Genomic DNA, 18,432 nt, shown 5'->3' on the forward strand with positions numbered 1-18,432 from the left:
ATTTCTCTATGAAGTAGCATTTTAGGGATTAAACTATAGTTGAAAATTTTAAAGAAGAATACTTCTGAACAATTTATTTACAAAGAATCACTGAATTTTATGACATTTCCCCAGGCTTTAGTTAGTAATATCGGTCAATCAAGCTTTTCCTAGAGGCCGCTAGTATCGCTTGTTAACGTTGTACAGTCACGAACATAAATAAATGGAAGTTTGAGCCATAAGAAATAATGGCTACAACCTCCATTTATTTATGTTTGTGACTGTACCAGAAGGATTCTACAGAATTGCTAATGGCCAAGAGCGTTAGAAAACTAGATGTACTAAAGACAAGGCTAGAAGGTAATCGAGCGGGAGAATTAGTATCGGTAGCAAATAGTACTTGTTCGTAGTATTCAGCATCTAATTTTTCTCAAACGATCGGTATGCGAAGAACAGAGAGAATGATAATTTCACAAGTAATAAAAACTCTCTTCTTTTATTGTTAATTAAACAAGACGGCTCGACATTAAGACGCTTTGAAAATAATAATAATGCCAAATTATTTAATGGATTCTATGCATTTGTTCTATGTCGCCATAATTAATGGGAATTAATAACTTGGTGTACAAATTAAAATAAATAATGGACGAAAACTTCTTTCGTCCAACGCAAGTATAATGTTTTTCTACAGTGTATGTTATTTGTAAATAAGCATTTTATGTTTTAGTATGACTTTCAACATTGAAGCGAATGAGAATGCCGACTGATTTGATTTTTCTTTCTGGTTCTTTGTCCAAAACAAAGGAGATAACTAGATAAGGAACAGAGGTTAAAAGGAATGTTGAAGTGGTGAGGTCAATGCATATGCACCCCACAGATTTCAGTAAATTGGATCTTGCTGAACTACAAGCAAAAACGAGTTAAGATATTTTATTCGGAACGCAGAGTATTGCAACATATGGTATTCTGCAGTTGGTAATTCTGTTGTCGAGAGACGTTTTGGTAGTAGTTTCACTTGTAGCAACGGCCCACTCGCTGTTTGTCGACCTATAGCAATATCACTGTGTAGGGGGGGCAAGAATTTAAGCAAGTGGGCCTGGCCCCCCTTGGCCTTCCCTTAGCTTCGCCACTGAGATTAAGAGTTTAAAATATTTAGAAATAAGTTTTATTCATAACTTGCTGTACAACAACCTCGTGTCTATGCGAATAGCTTACGCGCCTTTGGCGCGGAAGATCCCCGTTCGAATCCCGGCAGGATCTCATGTGGTTCGTATTCCAAGTTAAGCTGTAGGTCGTCGTCCCACATACTCTTGCTGCTGAAGCGGACGCTAAACTCAAATAAAAAAGATCATATCATAACCAATTGTATTTATATTCATTATAGCTGTATAGACCTCCTCATTGTTCAGCCGACAAAGAAAAGGATATATTTCTCGAGTACGACTCGACAATGAAGGGGAAATGAATAACATGAACATAAGAAAATTACACATTTTTCTTTCTGCATTAATAGCACAATATAGTTCTTATAACAACAGTAACTACTAGAGTTCATAAGTTTGCAACAATGTTTTTAGGTCGCATATTTTCCATCGGTCTTGTCACCTATCGCGCACTACTATCGTAAGCTAAAGTGTATATGACATTTACATTGCTTTGACGCTAAAACCTACGATATGAACTCGAAATAATGAACATTTCAGCAGAGCAGAAGCCTGGCACTGATACAGGTTAACATGAATGGACAATTCACACAATTTATTTACCCAGAATGAGGGAGATTAGTGAATGTGTACGTTCAGCTGCGAAGTCTTGAAACAAGCTCCTATTAGTCTTCGCAAAATTTGCTGGTCACAAAGCAAAGCAAAAGTTTCAAAAATCAATATAATTACTGTACCTAAATCACAGTCACCCAAATTTTGCGTTATGTTCATGCATATCATTACGGAGTTAGCACCAGGGATCATTCCGTTCAATTATGTTCTCCATAAAATTTTGCGTACGGGAACGCAACGCACAAAAGTATTATCACAGATGCTGATTACCGCAAACTAAATTACAAATATTTCGTTTCATTAATACAAACTGATATGGAAGCTTGCATACAAATCTTACATGAACCCAATACAAATCTTACACTCATTTGTGCGAACGGTTCTATAGAAATATACCTAAATTAGGATGTATTCATAAATAAGATAAATTTTAAATTATGTAATACAGAAAGTGGAGAACAGTGAACACATGAAACAAACTAATAACGACGCTCGAAGGTTTTATGAACGTTTTCAACAACGAGTTAGATAAAAGGCGTGTGCGATTCTACGTATATAATGCTTTTATTTACACATATTCATCCAAGTTAATTTAAATTCAACAGTGTAGGTAATATATAAAGTATAAGAAATAATTATTAAATAACTAGAAGATGTTCGATGCAAGGAAGTTAATCCGGGAAGTGCAAAAACGGGAGGTTCTATACAACACAAATAGTAAAAATTATAATAATCCAGAAGTTCGACAAAGAAACTGGCTAGAAGTCGCAAATATAATGGGAAGTAATGGTAAGTTCTTCGGTGAGAGGGTGAAGACTTTACGTTAATCTGCATATTCTGTAATTCCTTTTAAAGTGCAAGGTTTATAATACCTAAAAGCATTTAAAAGAAAGGAAGATAGGAAGTAGTGCGTGTAGGTTTACTTTAGACCTGCCACAAAAATAGGTTTGGTAATAGTTAAGAACAGCTACTTCTCATCTCCCGTGCACGAGGATACATCTTACTGTTGCATTACCTAAACACCCTAAGTACAAGGGCAAGAACTCAGTCTATTACCTACTTTTTAACATCCTAGATAGTCAATGAATAATGCCTGAAAGTATGGCGTTTCTCGTCCTACATTGGTTGGTGTTATGTTAAAAAACGTCGCCGAAATTTAATTGAACATGATATTTAATATATTATTATTATTTTGCTTGACGAATTTGCATGCTATGGATTTTTTTTATTTTCGATTTGATTCTTCATTTTAGTAAGAAGTAAGTAGTCTTGTTTATTTCAGTATATTATAATTTTTGGGGAGGGAAGGGAGATGCTGCCTTACGTAAACGTATAATAGGGTGGAGAACAGTGAACGGTGAACAGTATAATAAATGTTTTTCGTAAATTATTTGGAAGGGGGAGAGGTTGTCCCCAATTTGTTAATTAGGTTATATAGTTGAAGCGTGCTTTTTAAACGTTAGCCAAAAAATGTTCCACGATAGGCAGACGCACGCGATTAACACAACCATTACACATAGAAGTCATAATACGAACTTGCTACTTGTCAAATACTCGCAATTAACAACCAAAACAACGGCAGGCACAACACACAATGTGCGCTCCACTGTTGGTCACATAAAAGAATACATTAGTGATGGGTCGTTCATGAACGAACTGACTGTTTTGAACGACACTATCATGTGAACTAGTATGGAACTTGTTCATACATTTGGAACTGTCCGTTCAAAGTAACGACAGCTCCGCAGACGACACCAGCAGTTGAGTCATGAGAGCACCGTACACAATTCCAGCAGTCCAAAGTAACGACGACTCCGCTCCGAAACAGCCAATAAGAATGCACGAAACTACCGCACACGCATATAGACACCGATATAGCCGGAAGCCAGTAAGAATGCATACAGGGAACTTAGTGAACGTAGTCGTTACCTTTTGAATGACACAACACCAGTTAACAAAGAACTGGCACCTTTGAACGACGAATCCCAACCATTCAAAAAAAGAACAGGCTCCGTTTTGAACGACAACTCCCAACCGTTCAAAAAGGAACTGGCACCTTTGAACGACTCCCGTATCGGTGCCGGAGCGAATGAGCTAGCTCCACCAAATGAACTGTTTCGACCCATCACTAGAATACATGCCTGCGCTATACGTCATATACCCAATGACAGTATACTTAACCACGTGCAGCTAAAGTAATAACAACGCCATCTGTTGATAGTTAAGACTATGACCAAAAGTGAAAAAAAAAAGTGGTTTCCGATGCGGAAGACGACACTGGAGCGTGTATTGTAAAGTTTACCCAGCATTTACCTTTATTGCAAATATATGTTTAAAAAATGTGCTTACGGTACGCTTCAACTGGTGCGTGAGGTACCAGTCTCGATCCCCGCTCGCGCCAAATAAGCTTTTTGGTGAAAAAAACACCATGATCATTGATTATATATATGGCTTAAGTTTAGAGTTACCCCTCTTGTTTCAAACCTACAATAAAGCAATTAAAACACTAAATGTGTTAGGTTATGTTAGTTTAGAATAGGCTAGATTAGTTTAGGTAAGGTTTGGTTAGTTTAAGGTATGTTAGGTTAGCTGGTAAGACTTCAGTCAGACGAGAACAGTAACTAGACCCGGTTCTCATAGAAGATTCAATTATCACTTAGATTCAGTAATCCGTTGTTCTCATAAAAATTTAATACATTCTCTACGTTATTCTTATATAATTCTATAAAATACAGTGCGGAAATATCTTATTCAACGCACCGATTCGCCGTCCTGTACGACTACCAATGTGCTGAATCACCGAAACCTTCTGCGTGTTGCAAATATCACCCACTTCTACATAACTTTTCTCATATTGAGCATATACTTACTGCTAAACTTACATCTAAACATCACATAAGAACCCCAAATCGTTATTTCTTACCTCATTTCTTCTGTAAACTTTCCTAATTTTTATAAAAATGGAGCGGCAACTTTAAACTTAACCCATATATATATATATATATATATATATATATATATATATATATATATATATATATATATATATATATATATATATATATATGGTAAACGCGCCTGAATTCGACATACCTATGCTTAAATATTGTGAAATAAGCGTAAGATGTCATCCCTGCGATCGTGAATATAAGTGGCAACATTATGGGAGTGTCTTTTCTCGTGTCAAAAGTGCGGTTACAGTAGATGAGTCATATGTATGGAGAAAAGAAGTACATGTTGTGTGTGTGATACACTCTTCGAGAAAAAACACATAATCTTAAGAAAATCATAAGACGGCAGGTTATGTTCGTAAGACTTTTATTAAAGTTAGGTTTGCTTCAAGGAATTGCTGGTACTTTAATGTTGGAAAGGAGTTTCAATCAGTGCGTTTTGTTTTCTTCGGTGAGGACAAAGGTTGTGATGTAACATGAACAGGAGGTTATCGAAAACACGAGCCTTTATTTGTAACGTGAACCGAATTTCGACAAGGTTGTCGAATTCATGCTCAGTAGTGCAAGTATAATTTTAACTGAATATCTAAACGTACAAGTATGTTCAAAGTCTTTCATAAAGCTGTTTGTTGCATAATTCTCCGATAGTTGTAACCTCAGTTCGATATGGAATGTCGAAATCAGGTTTCTGCATGTCGAATTGAGGATCATCGAAGTCACTACTCAGTTCAGAAAATTTAAGTTGTGTTCTTTTGCCCGTCTGATAATTTCTGCATAATAATAAAACAATATTTGAAGCTGAGAAGAGATTACTACTAATAATAATGCCGACTTAATGTTTTATATGGATATAATTGAAGGTGTCGAATTCAGATACCGCAACTGTCGAAACCAGGTGAAGTGTGTCGAATTCGGGTTCCATTGGCGAGTTCCAGTTTCATAAAAAATTTTACATTAGCATTTGAGCCTTGAAGTGACTTTTAGTATTAGTAGAGACTACATTTCATGGAAAAAAATGGGCCAACATCGACCAATATTATGGCCACAATAGGCAATTGATTTTGAAAAAGGTCCTTAACCTGTCGAAATCCGGTGCGTTTACCTTATATATATATATATATACGGTATATATGTTTCGCAGATGTAAGCCAGGAGTACTCAAAAATTGAAAAATTTAAGGGAGAAATAGAATACTGAAATGGTTTCAAATATTGCATCATTCGGGCTATATTTAGTTGAAGGTGTCCAGAAATACGTAAGAAATATAAGATTTACGTGCAGAATACGACATTGCAGTTGAAACTTCTCGTCTAGAATAAAAGAATACCTGTAGAAATCCAAGTAGACGAGCTGTTTCAAGATGAGGCAAGAATTTTCGATTTTCCATCAAAAGTGAGATAAACATTATCATTGTTATTTTAAATAAAACATTAAATTGCCGATTTATCTCCAATGAAAAACTGATAAAAGATATTGCTTGGTTAGATCTTCCATGAGATCAATTCGCTAGAACAACTGCCCAAATGTGCTCTCACAAGTAAAAGTTCCAAATGGATGAATCGAGCTGCGGGACGAGACATAGTGCGCCTGATAGAGGATGTGAAAATATGCATATGTCCAAAGCGGCTAAGCGCCATAAGAAACGGAGGGGGAGGGGATCAAAGTTGGTGGGAGAAGGGCTATGCTATATTATATAAATATATCAAATAAACTATTAAATCGTAAGATATACAATGCAAACGGTGGTAGTTTCACATATTGGCAAAAGAAGAATTGGCAGAGTAGATCACAAACCTCCGTCGCCATCTTGGAATCCGCCATTTTGAAATATGTGATATCTTTTGAAATAGAAAGATAGTCATGTGATATATCAGTTATTGCCAGAATGTTCTCAAAAAATCAATTATGAACGTTAATGATCATTATCTGTACCAGGGTGGATTGATTTAAATCAAATTCCGAAATAAATTAATTTAAAGTGAAAATAAGTAAAATCTAACCTCTGTTGTGTTATTTCAATTATGAAAGATAATCATAATACAATAAGATTCAAATGTATGTACACCACAGTATGGGCACGAGTGTTTCATGCAGAGGATGATTAGGGAAAATCCCGTTTTGAACGGGTAACGGAGGTATTCTGCTTTCTTTTCTTCGTAACATAAGGTTTTTAAATCTTTAACTATTCCTGCGAGAAAATCACCATGGACATTTAAGACGAAAATTCTTTTGTGTGCGCGTCTGTTTGTCTGTTCCCAGATAATACGGGCGTATTTACAAAGGGGTCCGATTTCCTCTCCGAAACTTAGATCTTTTTAGATTTTATAGCTTTAGGCGAAATTTGCGTAGGATGCCTGCCAAATATGAGTAACTTTTGTGAAAAAAAAAAAAAAAAAAGAAGTATCATGTTGATAAACGTCGCCTTACTTTTTCCTTCGTGCTTAAGAAACTTTGTTTGGGATTAGAGATGCAAAATAGCCGGCTTTTTAGGAAAAAAAAAAAAAAAAAAAAAACAGGAATTTTGCCCTTTTTCATTTTCATGATTTTTCTATCTAAATAGCTTTCTTATAGTATATTCTATAGTTAAACAAGATTTCATGACCTGAATGCCATATTTCCCTCTAGAATTCACCATAATGATGGATGGAGCACATGTTTTTTGAATTAAACATTAAGTACGTAGTATTTGAGAGCAATTTTAGAGGGTATATAACTTTATTTCAACTTCTGAGTTATTGATATTTTTTTTTTCTTTAGATCATTTCATTTTTTGTTATTCGTGTTTCATTTCTTAGAGCTTAGTACTCAAGTTTCTAGCACATAGTTAAACTTATGTTTTTCAATATATCCGTCAGAGCATACTTCCACATTTCTGTTATACTGTAGCTGTGTAATGATGTAGCAATAATCTTCTGGATGCAGCTTTGAATACCATTTTATACAAATAATCGGTACGGATTTAGAAAAGTGTTTTGGGAGGTTTTTTTTTCTTATTAATGGTTATTTTTTTTTTTCTAAAAATTCCTTATTTTCATTTGAGAGGAGCTTGAAGTTTATGAGTAAAGACATAACTAAAATTTCGTTTGTTTTAGAAATTCCGTAATTTCGGAGAACAGGCTTCAGTCCGAAAGACACCCCTCCCTAATCCCTTTCGCAAATCCGTCATTGCTGGTAATTAGTAATAACAACGATTTAAAACATAAGAAATGAAATCAGCCAGGACTCACACAGTACACGCACTATCTCTACATTCACAGATGGAATTAAGAACTTTTGTCAGAACGGTCGAATGCGGGACTGAATCCCGGATTTCCCAATAGAAGTGGAAAAGCTAACCACTCGCTCATGTTTGTTGTGCTTGACTTAAATGTATTTCATAGTTTTTCTTTTTCTTTCTTTTTTTTAAACAAAAGAAAGAGTTCCTTAATGACATGTTGAATTCTTGTTAAAAAATCAGAAACCTTTTCAGGACTGGGTAAACCGTGATGGTGGTTATATATTCCAGAGCCTTGGAAACCAAACGCTCAGATGAACAGTATTACGCATATGATGCATGAACAGAAAATTCAGTACCTGACTCTAAACAAGCGTAAGGAACAGTCAGAGCATTACAGAATTGGAGACTTTACCGATTTTGCAGGTCCGAAGCACCTGATAAGTGGTAACAGATTATTACGTATGTAATAAATGAATAGAAAATACATTTTCAGCAGTTCTGTTCCATTTCAAAGAAGTTTCTGTAGCAAAGGGCGAAGCAAGAGATGCATTAACAAATTAGGTGATTTTTGAGCGTCCCATACAAAGATTGCATTTTTTAGTCTTTTAAAGTAATACGTTGTATTGTAATAAAACAATGATTATTTTTCATTGTTACTCTAGTTCGAATGTTTCTGAAAGTCTCGGAAGTCAGACAATAAACTTATAGGCTATATTTATTTATTTATTTAACAGTCACTAGATGCAGCTCAGAGGCTATTTTATACTGGATATCTAACAACAACATGGAAAGGATTTAGGAAGGTATCGGCCAGGGCCTGTTTTAGTAGGTACCATCCCGGAATTTGCCTGGTAGGGCTGAGGGAAACACTGGAAAACCCAGTCAGGATAGTCAGCAGCAGGAATCGAACCCATGACATCCCGAATGCGAAGCCAACGTTGTACCACTTGAGCCATTTGATATACGTAATGAACAAAGAGAAGAACATGTTATTTTTGAGAAGGCTACGGTGTCGAAACTTAAATTTGTTTTGTGCGTTTGTTCAGTAAATATATTATAATCGTCCCGATGTGTTATTTGTTTGAACTCACATACATAGTACAATGTACAATAAATTTTGTATGTCATGTAACAGTTTTTCCTTGTTTTTGTACTTTTAATTCACTATAAAAATATTGCTTATAATGAATATGAAAGTTAAAACTTAACTGCAACTTATTATATACATGGATCAATCCTTTGGGATTCGTAATAAAAATGTGTTAAGAATTAAAATTGTTTGAAATATGTTTTCGAAATTCATGTTTATTTTCGAGGTTTTTGTATTATTATCTGCGAAACAAAACGTGCCTTATCAATTTAAAGTAGAATTTGAAAAAAAAAAAAAAAAAAAAAAAAAATTCCCAAGCAAAAAAGCGAAGCAGAAAGACCAAGTTTTCCTCCCCCAAAAAAGACTTTTTTTCTGGACCCTTGCATCTCTATTTGGGATTGAAATAAGTTAACGACTGGCAATCAATTCAAAATTCAAGCCCAATACTTTCACTTAAATTGCATAATTAACATTGAATATTCATTCCTAAGGTTTTATCTTCAGCTCGTGACTTGTATTACGCGAGAAATAAAAAAAATCAATTTAAATAAAAAAAATCAACAAAAATGATTTTTTTAAAAAAAAAATCGTGATTTTTTTCCCACCCTGATCTGTACTTATTTGGAAGATTTAAGATCATCTTTGTAGTTATTTACGAAAATCGAGGAAACTGATACTCGTATGTCAAAAGTTTGGATTATCATGAAAACGTAAGTAAGTTAAACATACCTACAAGCCAATAAAACGAAAAGTGAAATTTGATATAACGTTGTATATTATTGCAGTATTATTTATGATATTACTTCCAATTTGCTTCATATAGTGCCGAAGAGAACTGTTCCGATCTGGAAGAACCGCTACCGCTTGACGTTTTTGTTTTTGTTTTCTTTTGTTCTTTTGGTCGAAAACAATGTTGAATTTATATAGCTACATTTTGCTAAATAACATACTTACTAATACAGAATATAACACAATAAAATCTGATAGATTGGAATGTAATTATTAAATACTGTACATAAACCAGAATATCTTTAACCACTTGCTATTTTTCACTCAACTTTGTTTGTCCATCTTCGTAAACAATAGCAACTTGGGACGAGCGTAGCATGTGATATCTAAATGAAAAGTGGACTACTGCAGTCGAATACGGCAATGAAGTTGTAGCGGAAAATAAATTATCGGGTGAGGTGGCTTCCTCGAGTATCTATCGTGTCGCAATGTATTTGATTGGTTTATTTAAAATATGAGACCTTCGATTATTGTGACAGTGTTAGCACAGGACACGATTATTGTGTCTTCCGACGATGGATCATCATTGCAAATTCCGAATTCGCGAACTAAAATTGTCACAATAATGGAAGGCGAATCAATTACGAACCAAACTTTCAACTTACAACTATCAGTCTCCTAGATTTTCGTAAAGATGATCTTAAATCTTCCAAATAAGTACAGATAATGATCATTAAATTTCTTAATTGATTTTTTGAGAACATTCTGGCAATAATTGATATATTACATGACTACCTTTCCATTAAAAAAAAAAAAAATCACATATTTCAAAATGGCGGATTTCACGATGGCGACGGAGGTTTGTGATCTACTCTGCCAATTTTTCTTTTGCCAATATGTGAAACTACTACCGTTTGCATTGTCTATCTTTCATTAGGTTTACGATTTAACAGTCCATTTGATGTATTTCTATAACATACACTTCTCCCACCAACTTTGACTCTCTCCCCCTCCGTATCTTATGGCGCTCAGCCGCTATAACTTTGCACATACACATACTTTCACATCCTCTATCAGTTGTACTATGTCTCATCCCTCAACTAGATTCACCCATTTGGACCCTTTACTTGTCAGTATCCAACATAGTTACTGTAAAGTGGTAAGAACACAATCCGAGAGGAACTGCTTCAATTTGCTCGTCGTTGTAAGGATTATAATGAACTAATATGTAGAAAGCACGATATTAAAAGTAATGAGCTAACAGCGAACAATATAATCATAGAAGTGAAAAAAGATGGAAACGAAAAAGAGGAAGATAAGAGTGAGAATGTAAATGGAAATGTAAAGCTGCAAAATGTAAAGTGTATCTGGCTTGTGCGCAACTGATTCTTCACGAATTAAATGTATAGTCAGTCCATTATATCCATCGTTGTGTGAAGCATGTGTCCAGTTTTATTTAGCTAAATATCTTGTGACCAAATTTTCTCTCTCATGAAAGTAGTAAAAAATCGTTTTCGTTCTTTGTTCAGGCAAAATTTGTTGGAAGATTTTCTTCTTTTATACTTAGAGTTGACTACGACAAAGTAATTGACGATCTTGTGTCTAGCTTCAAAGAATTATATAGATATTTGAAGCTATGAGAAACTTATATATTGGAAACCAAACATGTACAAAAGTAATGTTAACAAAATTCATGCTCTGTTGCTAGTAACAAAAGTGTTAATATTAGGTAAGACTTTTTGTTCGTATATACAGGGTATTTCAAGACAACACCGACAATGTTTGGGAGATGATTCCTGATACCAAGATGGGACAGGAAGTGTAGACCAACTTGGGTGCATAAATGCTTCCTTTCAAAGTTGTAGGCTGCCGAAAACATGGATGGGACCTACCGTAGTCGGGTAAACAACTAATATGTGCCCTGTCCAAAAATCCATGTTTCAGAATCCTCAGATACTCACGCAATAATTTTTATAAAGTGAGTTTGGCTGCGGACATATAATTTGAAGTACTCACCAACTACCTCTATAAAAGTTATTGCAGAAGTACTGCAGGACTCTGAAACTTGAAAATTTGGATAGGACACATGCTAGTTCTTAAGTGAAGTCTTGACCCAACTATGATAGGTTCCATAGTTTTGGAGCTATGGGCCTTTGAAGTTCTTTTTTTTTATGTTTTTTATATTTTCGGCATCCTGTGACTCCGGAAGGAAGCGTTTGTGCACCCAGCTTGGTCTATACATTTTGTCGTGTTTTGTTAAGAATCACCTCCCAAGCGTTGCGGTGTTGTTTTGAAAGACCCTGTATGTATATAATTTAGAAGTAAACGGCAATACGAAACTTAATCTAAACGAGGAAAATTAATCTATTTGAAATAAGATCTGACTTGTAAGGAAAGAAACTTAAACTGTTACCGGTACTCGAAGTGTTTTAATTATTTATTCTTCTTTCAAAGTTGAGGACCGGAGACTCACAAGTAAAGGGTCCAAATGGATGAATCGATTTACGAGATGAGACATAGTGCGCTTGATAGAAGATGTGAAAATATGTATATGTGCAAAGTTGCAGCGGCTGAGCGCCATAAGGAACGGAGCGGGAGGGGCTCCAAGTTAGTGGGAGAACGGCCATACTAAATTATTAAATACATCAAATAAACTGTTGAATCATAAAAGTAGTGAAAGATAGACAATGCAAATGGTGGTAGTTTCACATATTGGCAAAAGAAGAATGGGCAGAGTAGATCACGAACCTCCACCGCCATCTTGAAATCCGCATTTCGAAATCTGTGATATTTTTTAAAATGGAAAGGTAGTCATGTGATATATCAATTAGGGCCAACATGTTCTCAAAAAGTCAATTATGAACTTTAGTGATCGTTATCCGTACTTATTTGGAAGATTTAGGATCATCTTTATAGTTATTTACAAAAATCTAGGAGACTGATACTCGTATGTTGATTCTGGACTATTATAGGCTTTCCAATGCTCTTATATTTCCTATTTTTCCTATATGTTTGCATATCTTCCTATAAACTCCTATATTTTAACGGAACTTTTTTGTAGCGTTGCTACTTCCACTTGTAAAAATAACATACGGAAATAAGCTGTGGATGGTTGGAAGGCGTTTTATTTCCACAGTAGGGTGGTTGAATGGAGACTGTTCTGTGTTTAGTAGACATAGTTAGCCCGGACAACAGCAACAGTACATCTTCATCATATACATTTAATAAAACATCTCTACAGCGAATCAGTAAATAAACAGCAGCAGTTACAAGAGTAGAAGAATGAACTAATGCAGATACTGGGGTTGGAGCAGCCATTGCTGCAGGTAATCAAGCAGAAAAGGAAATTTGAGCATTCTTTTGTTATAGCAGCTAAAATAATTAAACAAGAAATAATGACTATTTCATTATTACTCAGAACTGTATGTAAATAAAACTCATAATTTCAAGTACCATAATTTAACATACACGAGATAGCTAATAAAATTGCTTAAAAAAAGGGAAGGGGGGGGGGGATTAGCATAAAAATAATAGGATCTTGCAAGTGATGAAATTATTCACATCGTGGAGATGTATACTTACGAACACTGATTTTCTGGTGAAGATCCTTTTTACACTTTCCTTGTGGTCGTTACTGGGAGATCATCCTTTTTTACACTTTTCTTGTGGTCGTTACTGGGAGCTAGTAGGAAAACATTAAGAAACTCGTATAAAATTTTGCAACGAGATAATTATCCATTTAGTTATATTTAGAGTAGAGTATTCATATAATAATTGGTGTAATTTCTATGTGATTTCTTTAATTTTTATTTTTATTTGTATCTATTGGATAATTGAAATATTCCTTTTCCACAGCTTCACGAAGCCTCCTATATTTTCTCGGCGTGATTTCCTTGGAAAGCCTGCTATTACGAAAACACATGTAAGTTAAACATACCAACAAGCCAAGAAAAGTAACAGTGAAATTTGATATCCAAGTTGTATATTATTACATTATTATTATCAAATTTCACTGTTGAATATCAAATTTCACTGTTAGTTTTCGTGCCTTGTAGATATGATTAACTTACATAAGTTTTCGTGATAATCCAAGCTTTCAACATAACGAGTATCAGTCTCTTAGATTTTCGTAAAAAAAAAAAAAAAAAAAAAAAAAAAAAAAAAAAAAAAAAAAAAAACTATAAAATGATCTTAAATCTTCCAAATATGTGCAGATAATTATCACTAAAGTTCATAATTGACTTTTTGAGAACATGTTGGTCCTTATTGATATATCACATGACTAGCTTTCCATTTCAAAAAAAAAAATATCACAGATTTCAAAATGGCGGATTTCAAGATGGCGGCGGAGGATCGTGATCTACTCTGTTAATTCTTATTTTGCCAATATGTGAAACTACCACCGTTTGCGTTGTCTATCTTTCACTATTTTTATGATTCAACAGTTTATTTGATATATTTCTATAACATAGCATAGCACTTCTCCCACCAACTTAGACCTCCTCCCCCTCCGTTTCTTATAGCGCTCAGCCGCTATAACTTTGCACATATACATATTTTCACATCCTCTATCAGACGCACTATGTCTCATCTCGTAAATCGATTCATCCGTTTGGACTCTTTAGTTGTCTGTGGTAGAGCGTTCACCTCTGGTGCGTGGGGTCCCTGGTTCGATCCCAGCTTGTTCCAAGTGGGCGTTGTAGTAGGCAAACACCGTTTGATGGGTTTTCTCGAGGTTCTTCCGTTCCCTTTCACTTTCTTCATTCCACCATTTTCATTCATTTCTCATCATCGTTTCCTTTAACCTACATGGCATAACCGTTGGACGTAAAACTTAAAGATTTTATTTATTTATTTTTTGTTGTTATTGTTTCAATGTTGAGTTTAGATTAATTTTGTTTAGTGAAAAAGTGTACTAATGAAACTAATCTTTGCTCTTTTTAAAATAAGGGAATCTTTTGTTTAAAAAAGCCTCTTTAAAAGTTTAGTATACAAGTAAGTTAAAGCACTAATTCCAGTATTGTAGGTAATTGTAATAATGCCAGTTATACACTGTATTCGTTGATATTATGAAATTTTCTTTTTAAAAAGTTTCATAAATAATTTTTGGCTAGGTTAGAAGATAAAATGATATTTAATAAAGTATGTAAACGATCCCAAATATATTTTTGACTTATCACTACTATGGGCCCTTATTTAGTCTAGCAGGATGGGCCCTATGGTTGCGAGTGCACCTGTGTTTTGAATTCACATTCCCAACACAAATAACTCACCCTCCTTTAAATACTAGTACATAAAGTTGCATCATCGTATTGGTTAAATGTCCTTTTCATTCCACCGTTATATTCATTTTATAGAATTCAAATAAATTATTTTATTACTGATATAAGATAATTTTTAATCAGTGATCAATATTGTATTAATCATTGCATGTTTATCAATAGTATAAAAATTGTTGAACTCTTCAATGAGTCAGCCCTAATGTCATTCGACTGCAGTGTTACCAGATCTGAAGATTAAAAAGTAGCGAGGTTGTGCACCAAAAGTAGATGATTTGAATGATTTATAGCCCAAACATAAAAATGAATTATTGGCAACTGTCAGATGGCGACCGCGGCTGGTGGTGGTAGTGTTAGGGCAAAGTCCGTATTATATGAGAAGCAATTGAACGGCGGTGTGCAGTGAACTAAACAGACCGCAGTAGTATAAAAGGTTTGACCTTCCTGATTTTTAAGAAAATACATTTGCAAGTCAGTTTTGTGAGCTCTGAGTCTTCATCCCGGCGAAATTAAAATACCGCTAATTTTACAGTAATTATGTGATATGTTAAAATAGATAAAAGATAATTGAAATATGGAACAAGAGCGCCCTAGACAATATTATTTTGCGTAAGATGCCGTTATCACAAGTCACCTAGTGACTTTCCGTTTTCAGCTGTTTAGAAACGCGAAAATAAATGCCGATTTTCAAAATGGCTCGAAATCGAAAGCAGATAAGTGAGTCGAGATAACGGTTTCTCATGTAAAGTAATATTGTCTAGAGCGCTCTTGTTCCACATTTCGATTATGTTTTATCTATTTGAAGATATCACATAATTACTGTAAAATTAGCGGTATTTTAATTTCGCCGGGATGAAGACTCTTAAGGAAGTTTGCAGTACGTTTTTTCACTTTTATTCCCCACTCACTCAATTTATTTCCGAAAATCTTTATCTTCGAGGCATTAATTTTGGAAATTTTTATTGTATTTACTCCACTTACTCATTATGTCAATATGGTAATATAATAATACAATTAAAGGGCGTGGGTGGATAAGTATAGTGAAAAGGCCCCAGATGAATCTTGGGATGACAAGTGAGTGGTAGGTAGGTACCCTCAAGATACATTAATTCCTCACGTTTCAAACTGAACTTTGATTGGTTCATGAGAAATGGGGCAAAATCGGAAAAGTGGGATTAATTTATTTCTCACGGAATGGCTCGATCGATTTTGTTCAAATTTGGATTATGTATAGGTGTATACAAGAGCTTTGTCTGAAAAATTTAACGGACACCATTTTCCCCCTCAAAAAATTCGCATCAATATTTTGAGCCCCTTTTGACTTACGATGGTCTGCGAGCACAATTATGAAAAAATAAATTTTAGATGTCGGTTTAACCCTAGAATCACATATTTTTTCCAAAATTGTATCACGGGTAAGCCATGGCTAAAATTGGCCAAAACCAACAGTACTGCGCCTATAAGGGCGCAATTGCAAAGAAATTGCATATTTGCTACGTAAATGCATGAGAAATCACACTGAAAAGTGCCAAATTTCCTGAAGCCCCATATGATGGCCTGTGGCGTTCCCATCCCCTTTTTGGGCCGAAGTAAAACTTTGATGTTGGTGTTTATTTCAATTAGCCGTCAATATGGGGTTAAAATTGCCATTAGACCCCCGTAAATACCTCATTTGAGGATGCATGATGTTTCAATGTGAGTGTTCATATATATAAAAAAAAAATCAATGTTATCTATACTTACAGTGTGCAACCAAAGTGAAATAACCTTAGCTGGAAAGGGAATAAGCATCAACAACACCAGTAGCGTAGCCAGGATTGTTGTTTGGGGGGGGGGGGCTTAGTGCTTTTATATATATATATATATATATATATATGAGTTTGTTGCTCAGAATGTTTATTATTATTATTATTATTATTATTATTATATCTATTCTGAAGTGCTAGGTATTTCTTCGTTGCGTCTCAATTGATGCTTTTGCACACCACTACTATCAGTCTTTCGTTCTAGACGTTTTCCTACATAGTTCTGCGAGTCTTCCTCTGAATTAATATCTTGTTTAGATTTTTCTCCGTTGTTTTTTTAGTTTCTTTACACATTTCCCTCGCCGAAATTAACACAATTGCTTTTTATCCGCTTTAACCACTTTTGTAAAACGTTTTGCGAAATTTTGCAATTGCAAAGTAAGTTCTTATTTCGACATCCTGAACTCGTCTAACTTAACCAAATCTTCTGAATTGCTCCAATTGATCAAACATCAGATATTGCTATGAGATAATCACATGCTACAAGTGTTTACTAGTGTTTTCCACCCTCTCGTGTTAACATTTTTTCCTCAAATATTTTTCATTTAAATGAAACCAAAACATCACAGGAAAATCTTTATTTTTACCCCTCCTTTCTTTCATTCAGCTTGTCCAGAAACTGTTTAGTGACATGTTATGTTCTGAAATAAAGACAGTACATGGAAGGCAATTGCTGTTTTTTCGGAGAAAAAATTACAAACATCAAAGCACCAAAGTAAATTGTCGGAAGCCTTTGGGGGGGGGGGGCTCGGCCCCCCTGGGCCCACCCCTTCCCTACGCCATTGAACAACACCATGTAATGCAACCTTTGGTGTAGTGTCTCTCATAAGTCCTGGGAGGAGGGAATGGGAATAAGAAGACCACTATTCTTTCGGAAGATGCTATTATGTTTCAGAAATATCTATTGTCTTCTCGCATTCCACAAGTCGTGGAGTAGTGGAATAAAAGATACATTTCATCCAAGAAATAGAAGAAAATATAATGAAAACGGAAAGTAAGTTGCATGTAGGAAGTACAAGTATTTCAATGTGTAAAACAAATAAGGATGAAAGGAACATTGTAGTATGTACTTCAGTCCTTGTCACTGTTTTCATTTATGTCCACACAAATGTAGTCGTGATCGAATATTTTGCTCAATATTTGTGTGGGTTTTGGGATCGTCGACAAATATTTTCCATAACTAAAGTAATAAACACTGGCGCAAATCCCGGGGGAATTAGGAGGACATGTCCCCTCCAGTCTTGACATTGGGGAGACTGCCCCCCCCCCTCCCAATGTTGAAGACAACTCTGCTCCCCTGATCCTCTACAGCATTGTTTTACAACTTCATAAATTAAACAAACAAACAAACAAAAAGATTTATGGGAACGGTGTTACCCGCCCCCCAATGTTGAAGACAGATTTGCGCCCTGGTAAAAAAAAAAATAATAATAATAATGGCTGCAACATGAGAGCAAGAGCCAACTGTTCTCAAACCATTTGCAGAATCACAATACCTAATGACACTTTTTTAACCTTCTGTATTTGGTATTCAATGAAGCATTTGTACGTCTTGCTTTGCGTATGTTTTGAATACACTGTTGTTTTCAGTGTCTTGTCGCTGCATA

At 35.0% G+C, this 18,432-nt stretch overlaps 1 protein-coding gene across 1 annotated transcript in view; it reads left to right on the top strand.

Annotated features, from left to right (window-relative positions):
* Positions 1-2,051: 2,051 nt before the first annotated feature.
* Positions 2,052-18,432, top strand: part of LOC145690694 (uncharacterized) — a 37,440-nt gene continuing 21,059 nt past the window's right edge. The window contains exon 1 of the mRNA XM_081765850.1: positions 2,052-2,543. Within this exon, the coding sequence (XP_081621976.1) occupies positions 2,408-2,543 (136 nt within the window). The 5' untranslated portion in view covers positions 2,052-2,407. The remainder of the gene's footprint in view (positions 2,544-18,432) is intronic.

This window comes from Thermobia domestica, chromosome 7 (assembly GCF_964235325.1).
Source record: "Thermobia domestica chromosome 7, izTheDome1.hap1.1, whole genome shotgun sequence".
Classification (NCBI taxonomy): Eukaryota; Metazoa; Arthropoda; class Insecta; order Zygentoma; family Lepismatidae; genus Thermobia; species Thermobia domestica.